This window comes from Musca vetustissima, unplaced genomic scaffold (assembly GCF_032173495.1).
Source record: "Musca vetustissima isolate MV318-11 ecotype Yass unplaced genomic scaffold, APGP_CSIRO_Mvet_v1 utg326690, whole genome shotgun sequence".
NCBI lineage: Eukaryota > Metazoa > Arthropoda > Insecta > Diptera > Muscidae > Musca > Musca vetustissima.
In genome coordinates this window covers 26,721-37,056 of record NW_026885410.1, presented here as the reverse complement: position 1 = coordinate 37,056, position 10,336 = coordinate 26,721, and the positions used below count along the sequence as shown (strand labels likewise).

General features: G+C 35.5%; 1 protein-coding gene across 1 annotated transcript; it reads right to left on the bottom strand.

Annotated features, from left to right (window-relative positions):
- Window positions 1-676: 676 nt before the first annotated feature.
- On the bottom strand, window positions 677-3,393 carry LOC133332669 (V-type proton ATPase 116 kDa subunit a 1-like). The gene is made up of 4 exons (XM_061541048.1): window positions 3,256-3,393; window positions 1,094-3,185; window positions 858-1,029; window positions 677-784 (listed from the first exon to the last, which is right to left on the bottom strand). Exons 1-4 carry the CDS (start codon window positions 3,370-3,372, stop codon window positions 694-696), a joined length of 2,472 nt encoding a protein of 823 aa, XP_061397032.1. The 5' UTR covers window positions 3,373-3,393; the 3' UTR covers window positions 677-693.
- Window positions 3,394-10,336: the final 6,943 nt, after the last annotated feature.

Below are 10,336 nucleotides of genomic sequence, written 5' to 3'. Positions count from 1 at the left end.
ACTCCAAAATACCGAAAATTGGGAGTACCCTTATATGAAGACTATACGTAAACGTGGACCGATATAGCCCATCTTGGAACTTGCAGACAAAATACTATATGCACAATATCAGCCCCCTATCTTAATTCCCGCATAAGATATCGTGACTGATGGATCGTAAATTTTCCTACCAAACATTATAAATTTTGGTCCAATTTTTATTTTCTCCCAAATTTCGATACTTTCGTGATTTTGTGGACGTTTTTCGACCAAATTGTAATTTAGTATTTCGAAATCTCATTGGATGTGAAATCGTCGTACCAAAAATTATTAATATTGACATATGTTTCCGAATAGGACCCATTTAAACGGCGGTCCCATTATTCAGTATTTCGGGATTTTGAGCACGTTTTTCAACCAGATCGGCTATATTTCAAATTTTATTAAGGTATGTAATTTAAGGTGCAGTCGCACTTCTTTGTTAATAGCATATTTATGCCCTCAGCCTTAGGGCTAATGAGACTGTATACACGTTTTTACGGCAAAAATATGCATATGAAGTCGATTTTCAAATGTCAGTCCATTTCCTTATTGGAGATATGAAAAATATTAGATTTTAAAAATATCAAAGAGGTATATTTTAATATAATTGCATTTATTTTCTTTATTGTGATAAAATGTTTATGCTTTGTAACAAAAATATATATATTTTTTTTATTCTTCAACTTCATTCAACATGGCTTTGAATGAGAATGGTTGGAAGGCATAGCCCAAACCTTCATAGAATTTGCTCATAAATTCGACCCTGAAATATAAGAAACAAAAAATACAATTATAAGCAAAACAAACCACGTGAATCGCATTTTTTTGTAACATACCAATGTAAACGTAAAGTGTGCAAGAAGGCGGATAGACCTTCAATCAAGACTAAAATACCAAATGTCAAGACAGCCCAGGCGCCGAACATGAAGAAAATGATAACACCTCCAACATAGTCGATAGGAACAAAACCCATATGCATGACCATGTTCCACAAGACTTCAGATAATTCTGCAATTAAATTAAAAATTGTCATATGTTGCTTGATATTCGGAATTGTCGTGCTGCTACTTACGGGCATGAGCCAATGACAAGGCCCACAAACGCAAATATGAGGCCGTATGCGAAATGGTACTCAAAACATATTCAATTGTGTGAATGGCTTGCTGAATGAAAACTTCACCCATGGGCTCGTTTTCATGACCATGGCCACCATGACCACCCTCAGCAGATGGAGCGGGCTTAACGGCATTATTTTCGACATCTCCATTGGTATGATGCACGGCAGGTTGCTTCTTACGTTGACACATAATATATAAAGGTTTACCCAACAACATCCATGGAATACAGATAACGGCAATGATAACAAATACAGTCTGTATCATATCCTGACCCTCGAAGAGATATTCCTCACAACCGTCCAGGGGTTCTTGATGTTTGAACAACATCATGTTAATGAAGAGAATCAAAATCGATGGAGAACAGCCAGGTGTCAGGGCCTGTTCATCAGCCTTGGCGGAGTATTTGACGAACTTGAAGAACATCATAAATACCATGTAGCCGAACAACAAAACCAAGAAGACAATTTGGGGTATAAAGTCCATAATGATGTTAACACGTCTCTTGAAATGGGTGTAGTTGACCAGGGACATGCAGACACCGAATATCATGTGCAGTACACCGAAAATAATGGACAACTTCATTTTGTAAGTGTTAAGGAAAATGATTTTGTTATCGCCCAATTGCCAAATGGGATCCAAACCCATGGGATAGACCCCCTCCACATGGTATTCAGGATTCATTTGCAAATTAGGATTATCAAGGACGGTGGTGGTATTGTAACGTGCTCTCCAACTGGATCCAAAGATATTCATGGACTTGGAGAAAACGTCGTTGTATATGAAACCGGTGTACAAGGAGAACAGACCCATCAGTAGGATAATGTAGCGACCACCGAAGAAAAGTTGGAAAATTTCACCCTTGATTTTACGCAATTCATTCTCACGGATGACCAGGTACAAAGCGAAAGCAAACAATATCAAGCCGTGACCCAAATCACCAAACATCACAGCGAACAAGAAGGGGAAAGTGATGCAAGTATAGAGAGCAGGATTTGCCTCACGATACGATGCCACGCCATAGGAATCGATAAGGTTCTGGAAACCATTGGTGAATTTGTTGGTACGCGTGAAAGTGGGTGGTTGTTCATGGGTCTCGATGATATTCACAAACGAGGGAATGGTACTCTCCACCAATTTTGAACCCCTGGCCAAGGCATTGCTCACCGTCTGGAAGTCATTGAGTGGTACCCAACCTTCACCAATCAAACACTTGTTCGAAACATCCATGTTGAACATGTTCAGGGTATGATAAATGGCCTTCATTTTCTTGACACTAACGGTCCAGGCTGGCAAGTTGCGAGCAGCACTAACCAAAACACGATTACGATGGTCGGCGGTGCTGTTCAATACCAATTTCAAATCTTCCAATCTCGTCGAGACATCTTTCAACATATCCACACGTTCCTGGTGGGCACTGGGACATGGATAGACGGCAGCATGGAATGCCGAACAGATCTTCTTAATTCTCTGCTTCAATTGTTCACCTTGGAAAAAGGCCACAAACACAGTCTTCAAAACGGGATTTCCTGTTTCAGGGTCCTTAAGCATACCGCTTAAATCACTGCGTTTCAAGAAAACATTACCACGTGAAATACGCCACAACATACGTTCAAAGGCAAAGAATTTCTCTAGCTTGATAACACCGGCAATGAAACCCAATTGACCCCTCTGCTGTTGGGCATTCACATCATTAGGGTCGACATAACGATTTGTATCCAAATTGAGTATCTCTTTGTCATCAAAGAAACTTTCAGTGTTTTCCAACACTGCCTTCAATTCACTCATATCATTGTAGTTGACATTCAAATTGACAGCATTTTGACTCAATTCCTTCAATTCGGTCTCAATCGATTCCAAATGAGCCTCCAAATCGATAATTTCTCTTGGATTTGGTGCAGCCGGTTCATTGTCTTCATCCAGCTTGGGCATTTCAATGTCATCTTTACGCATTTCATTTTCCACATAGCGTATGCGACGTTCAAGTTCATCACAACGTCTCACTTCGGTGACGAATTTACGTTGGAAGGAGCTGACTTCTCCATTAAGCTGGAAATCAATAGAAATAATAATTTTGAATTAGTAATTTATAATTAAAAAATAATGCGATTATACTTACATCGCGGAACTGTACACAACCCAATTCACCCAACTCAGCTACAGAGGCATAGGCAGCCTCAGGCTGTATGAAGAGCTGGCACAAAGCCATCTCTTCACTGCGAAACATATCACCCATGGCGGCGATTTATTGAACGTCTAACTGCAAATAGAAGAAGAAAAAAAATAATTGATATTAATATGGAGGTATTTATTATAATTATAAGATTTCGAAGTAGAGCCAACATCTAGCTCCATCATAAAGAAGTGTTGGGAACCACATGAAGGGGTATGCTCAGATTCAACTGAGTCAATTCGAATATTACTTAGGGAATATGTGGAAGGCAATATCCTGCGCAATATTATTGCACAGGAAATTCCACTGAACCCTTCGTTTTTGGTCGACGTCCCTAAAATACGTTTATTTCGGAAATTAATGGTTTCTTTCTCTCAATTTCTTTCCATAATGTGAAGAAGTCGATCGATATGTCGAAGAGGATAGATGATGTAGGCTTCGTTGACGGAATATGTGGTATATCGTTCAAATTTAAAAGTAGACTCAATTCAGTACCCTATGTCAAATTTCGTGCAAATCGAAGGATATATAGGGATATTGGTGCATTATTTACCTAAATTTAGACGAAAATATATATAGGAGCTACACCTACATCTGAACCGATTTTCTAGAAACTGAGCACACGTCATTCTAGACTCAATTCAGTATGCTGTGATAAATTTCGAAAGATATATGAGGACTTTGGTGTACATAAAATCGGACGAAAATATCAATGGGAGCTATATTTAAATCTGGACCGATTTTTACGACACTTAGCACACATCATTCTAGACTCAATTCACTACGCAATGTCAAATTTCGTGCAAATCGAAATATATATAGGGACTTTGGCGCATCATATACATAAAATCGGACGAAAATATGTATGGGAGCTATATCTAAATTTGAACCGATTGTCTCGAAACTTAACTAAACATCATTCTAGGCACAATTCAGTATGCTGTTTCAAATTTCGTGCAAATCGAATGACATATAGAAACTTTGGTGCTCTATTTACTTAAAATCGGAGGAGAATATATATGGAGCTATATCTAAATCTGAACCGATTTTCACGAAATTTAATACACATCGTTCTAGACTTAATTCAGTACGCTATGCTGAATATATAGGGACTTGGGTGCACTATTTACCTACAATCGGACGAATCTATATATGTGAGTTATATTTAAATCTGAACCGATTTTCACGAAATTTAACACACATCGTTCTAGGCTTAATTTAGTACGTTATGCTGAATTTCCGGCAAATTGAAACATATATAGGGTCTTTGGTGCACTATTTACCTAAAATCGGACGAAAATATATATGGGAACTATATCTAAATCAATTTTTCCCAATTTCAATAGGATTCATCCTTGGACCAAATAAATGAGCTGTGCCAAATTTCATCCAATTCGAATAAAAAATGCGGGAATATATGTGTCATATGCCGTTCAGGCCTAACTAGACGTTCATTTTATTAACTCCTGAACAACAGAAAATGCGTTGAAGTGTTCAAAAAAAGTTGTGGTGGCGCCTCAATCGGAGAGGAATTGTGACAAAAAGTTTGAGCCTATGGGAATAATTCTAAAACCAGTGAGCGGAGCAGTATAGTCGAACTTTCTGTGGTTCTATATTCTGAGCTTGGGTAATATTTCGCGATATTTGCACCCTCATGACCGACTAGAGGTCAACAAATATTCAGTACAGCCCTTCACCGTGGGTTGTGTTGTGATGTTCGGCTTGTGGCCTATAGAATCGACTCGAAAAAAAACACCAAAAAATAAGTTTTCAGTCCACTTCATCCCTAAATTATAATCTGATCATCACCGAAAATTATAGGCGTTGTCGGTGACCATAACATGAACCTCATGGAGAATTTCAAAGCGATCAACGCTATATTTCCGCCCTCTAGTGTGGTAATGGGTTACTAAATTATATATGATAAATATTTATGTGTAAGTCCCGCATCCGAGTACATACGACAATATAATTGGTATCAATTTAAAGGTCAACCACTCCTCTTGAACATACTATTAACTTCTCGGGTCTAGGACCCTCAGAATACACATTTTGTAATTTTTCACACAAAGTCAGGGTCCATTTGACCCGCTAAATATTTACCGATCTTTATCAAAACAGGCATACTTATTCTTTGGCCCAATCCCATTCTCCATGCAAAAATTCGAGGTGTTTGGGCCATAATTGCGGCCTCTGAAGCGACCAGAAAAACCGACAAAAATAAAGTTTTTGGTCCATTTCATCCCCTAAATATTAACCGATCTTTTCCAAAAACAATATGGGTCTTCATTGGCCAGAACCCATCCTACATGCAAAATTTCGTGAAGATTGGTCCATAACTGTGGCCTGTATCGTGTTTACAAATTATAATGGACAGACGGACGGACGGACACGCATGTCTAGATCGACTCAGCTAGTCGAGATATGACGATCGGTATACTTAAAGGTGGGCCTAGAATCCATATTTCGCGGCGTTACAAACTCTTGAGGCTGCACAAAGCTATAATACCCTGACAACATAGTTGTGTAGGGTATAAAAAGCGACCTTTACTCTCTTTACAGTGGGCAATTGTAGGTTAATTCTGAGAGGTACATCACAATATACACAGGATTAAAAGGTGGAATATATGTGTCATATGCCGTTCGGGGCTAACAAGGCTTTCATTTTATTAACTCCTGCACAACAGAAAATGCCTTGAAGTGTTCAAAAAAAGTTGTGGTGGCGCCTCAATCGGAGAGGAATTTTGACAAAATGTTGAGCCTATTAGTACGTTTTCATTTAACCGGATTTCGTTAACCCAGTGGGTTTCAATTGTCAATTCCTTTGCATATACGTCAAATAAATCCTCATAAAGTAGGTTAACCCGGTAAAAAAGTTCTATATACAAGGGGTTTATGGGAATAATTCTAAAAATCAATAAAACCTTTTTCGATAATAAGTATTCGAATTTTCATAATAAGGTGAGAAATATATAGTATCCCTTGTATTATCTTAGATTTATTACGAAAAATTATTATTACAACCCCATCAGCATTTTAACATGTAATGCCTAAAGGTATGTGTCCTTTAATCATTTATATGATAGTTACAACAATCAAATACACAAACATATACACATACATAGCTTTACATTCCACTATTTAAATATAAACCATTTTAATGGGTATTTACTTAACGCATTGACGCTTCAATGCCCCAAAACTAAAGTGTGTGGGAATTTGTTGATATGTATAAAAAACATAACACCCACACACACACGCACATTCACTCATTTCTGGGGATTTTAATATTATTTATGATTAAAAATTATTTATAAGTGTTATTTTTTTTAATATAATGACAATGTTTTTTTTTTTTTTAATTTGACAAGTTAAGCTGATGGGATATTAGTGTTACTTCGGGTATTAAAATCTTTGTTATTCAGCTGATAAATTATTGGTTATTGAAAGAAAAAAAAATAGTAAACATTTTTAAATTAAAATTATTATTTATACTCGTACTTTGTGAAAGATTAACAAGTTTGTTTTTAATGATAAATTAAATACAAAAAACACATACCGATTAAAAATTGATTGATATTCACAATTTTTCACATATTTAAATCGAATAATTGATAATTGGAAATGTCATATTGAGATCGATTTATTTAAATATATAGAGAAGAAGAATAGAAGAAACAATAAATGGGGAAAAATGTTTACATTGATTCAAAATAGTTTTTAATTTGCTGGGCTTTTTCAGTCACGAAAATAAGCATTAATTTTATATCTTTATATAGATTCCTGAGATTGGATATTGAACCCTAATTAAAAATGTTAATCAAAATTTGCCAAATAGCTCAGCTGCATACATAAAAAATTGTCGTCACATGGCAATTAAATTTGGGTTATTATCAAACCATATTACCACACCTAATTGCCAATAGCATTTAATGATACCCCCCTAATAAAGTGTTATAATTTAGTCACGGGGTTTTGCGTGAGTGTGTCACAACACTTGTAGTTATTTTTAAGGGAATTTTTTTTTATTCCCCCCATCATATGTCATAAGTGTTTCGTCTTTATAGCCAGCCAGAGATAAGTTAAGTTTAAGTGTCAAATCGTCATGGGCATTTCGCATTTCGAAATATCACTTATATCACGTGCTTTACGTCATAAATGTCAAGAAGACCACTCAAAATACGACAATCAATCAAATCGAACCGAACTATAGATACTACAAGACATTATCGATTTTACATTATTTTCAAAATATTTTTTTGGTGTCTTATCAATCGAACGATAAGGATTAGTAATATATGAGAAGTAAACAACCCATGAAATTTTGATTAGTGGCGTTAGAGTACAAAAAATTATTGTATTAATAAATGTTAAATTAAAATTGTGATTTGTTTATTTGAAAATCGTAAATTACAATTTGCTAATCACTGACGTGATTATATTTCGAATTAAATGTATCTTATCACATGGAATTAAAATATAATATTATTTTGGAAAAATATTCCAATTTTGAAAATAACACTTTAGTGTTATTAATAAATTGTCTATAAATCGTTGGAAAGGATTATTCCTTGTTATCATATTTGTTCAATTCGCAGAAATAAAATATTTGTTGTCTGGTATAACAAATTTTGGGATTTGTGATAATTATACCCTTCACCACACTGTGGTATTATGTCTTTGTGCATATGTTTGTAACAGGCAAAAGGAAACGAGATAGACACATGGTTCCTTTTGAGAATATGCATAGAATCACTTTTTAAGTCGATTTATGCATGTCCGTCCGTCTGTCTGTCCATGTTAAATTGTAAACAAAGTACAGGTCGCATTTATAATCCGAATTGGATGAAATTTGGCACAGGTCACCTATTCGGCCCAAGGACGAACCCTATTGAAATTGGGAAAAATTGTTTCAGATTTCGATATAGCTCCCATATATATTTTCGTCCGATTTAAGGTAAATAGTGCACCAAAGTCCCTATATATGCTTCGATTTGCCCGAAATTTGGCATAGCGTACTGAACTAAGTCTAGAACGATGTGTGTAAAATTTCGGGAAAATCGGTTCAGATTAAGATATAGCTCCCATATATATTTTCGTCCGATTTTAGGTAAATGGTTCACCAAAGTCCCTATATATCCTTCGATTTACATGAAATTTGGCATGGCGTAATGAATTGAGTCTAGAATGATGTGTGTAAAATTTCGTGAAAATCGATTCAGATTTAGATATAGCTCCCGTATATAGTTTCGACCGATTTAATGTAAATGGTTCACCAAAGTCCCTTTATATTCTTCGATTGGCACGAAATTTGGCATAGCGTACTGAGCTAAGTCTAGAACGATGTATAGTCCCTATATATCCTTCGATTTCCATCAAATTTGGCATAGCGTTATGAATTGAGTCTAGAATGATGTGTGTAAAATTTTTAGAAAATCGGTTCCGATTTAGGTATAGCTCTCATATATATGTTCGTCCGATTTGAAGTAGGACTTAAAATATGGCCATTAGGAACAAAACCTTCTGAAATTAGTACAATCTAACCTGTGACAAGTTTCGTTGAAATCAGATCATATTTGGATATAGCTTCCGTATCTATTTTCATCTCATTTTATGTAAATGGTGCACCAAACTTCTCATGTTTGTAATATTGAAATGAAATATTCCACAACGTACACAATGGAGCCTTTTGATATTTTTGATATTTGATTTATATAATTTTGTCCCATTGTAACAAACGAATGGCATGTTTATGGATTGATTTAAGTCGGTTCACATTTAGATAAAGGTCATATATATTAGAGTATACAATTTCATGTTAATGGCCCTTCTGTTAGGATGCATTCGTTTAATATACCCATAGTGGTGAAGGGTATCATATAGTCGGCCCCGTCCGACTTTACTACTGGTTTTTTATTAAAATATTTATTGTAGGCTGAATAAAAGATTGCAGACAAACATCATATTAGCATTTCAATGAAGCATGATAGAAAATTCATTATTTTCACCGAAACTAACATTTTATATTCCTACAAGAAAAAAACTATAATTCAGGTGGTGGCATGACAAAGTAGTGAGAACGTATTCGATTCTTCGATAACACGACATGTAAACTTATTGTCATTTCGTTTAGAAATGCGGCTAGGCTTTCATAAAAAAATATTGGTCGAGAATGGGGGGGTGAGGGGATTTTTTTATCCCGCAATTTTTTTGGTTTTTGTTGAAAACAAGGGAACGAATTACATATATAAGATTGACCGGCATTAGGTGGACCAAAATACTTAATATCGCTGTGGACTTGTATATGGGCGCTATTCAATTGTAAATTTTTGGTAGGAAGATATGACGCCCTGCCTTAACCATGAGGTAGACATTCAAAATACTTATAATCGATCTGGACTTATAAGTGGGGGTCTATGTCATTAGTAGGAAGATTTGACAACGAATGACTAAAATAATAAACTATAACTAATTTAGGCCTTCATAAACAAAAACATTGGTCGGGAACGTTATAATAACGGGGTTTTATTTTATCCTCCAAGATTCCAAAATTCAATTTTTGGCTTTTTAGTTGAAAACAAGGAAAAAAGTCCTTCCTGGCCGAATTATATATAAAATGGACCAGCATTAGGTGTACCAAAATACTTAAAATCGATGATGACTTGTATATGGAGGTTATGCCATGGTAAATTGTTGCTAGGAAGATATGATACCGTGCTGAACTATACTTAAAATCGATCTGGAATAATAAGTGTGGCTCTATGTCATTGGTAGAAAGATTTGACACTCAGTGACTAAAATAACAAACTATAACCAATTTAGGCGAAACACTTTCCCAATATCTTCAAAATACCTAATAGTAAAAGGTACCAATATATGGGGTCTACCCCGAAATGTGGACCAATATTTTTTACTTTTTGTAAGGAAATTTGATACCCTATGAAAATTCTGATTTATTTGAAAATGCTACCAAACTCCCCAAACAATCGAAATTTTGGAACCCATCCATCGGAATCTGATTCAGATC

What these genes read in the sequence shown, in the direction of transcription:
- LOC133332669 (XM_061541048.1), bottom strand. Translation starts at nt 3,372, where the DNA reads ATGGGTGATATGTTTCGCAGTGAAGAGATGGCTTTGTGCCAGCTCTTC. An exon ending in GTTGTGTACAGTTCCGCGAT is followed by an intron (nt 3,186 to 3,255) that starts GTAAGTATAATC and finishes ATTGATTTCCAG; the next exon opens with CTTAATGGAGAAGTCAGCTC. An exon ending in CACACTTTACGTTTACATTG is followed by an intron (nt 785 to 857) that starts GTATGTTACAAA and finishes CTTATATTTCAG; the next exon opens with GGTCGAATTTATGAGCAAAT.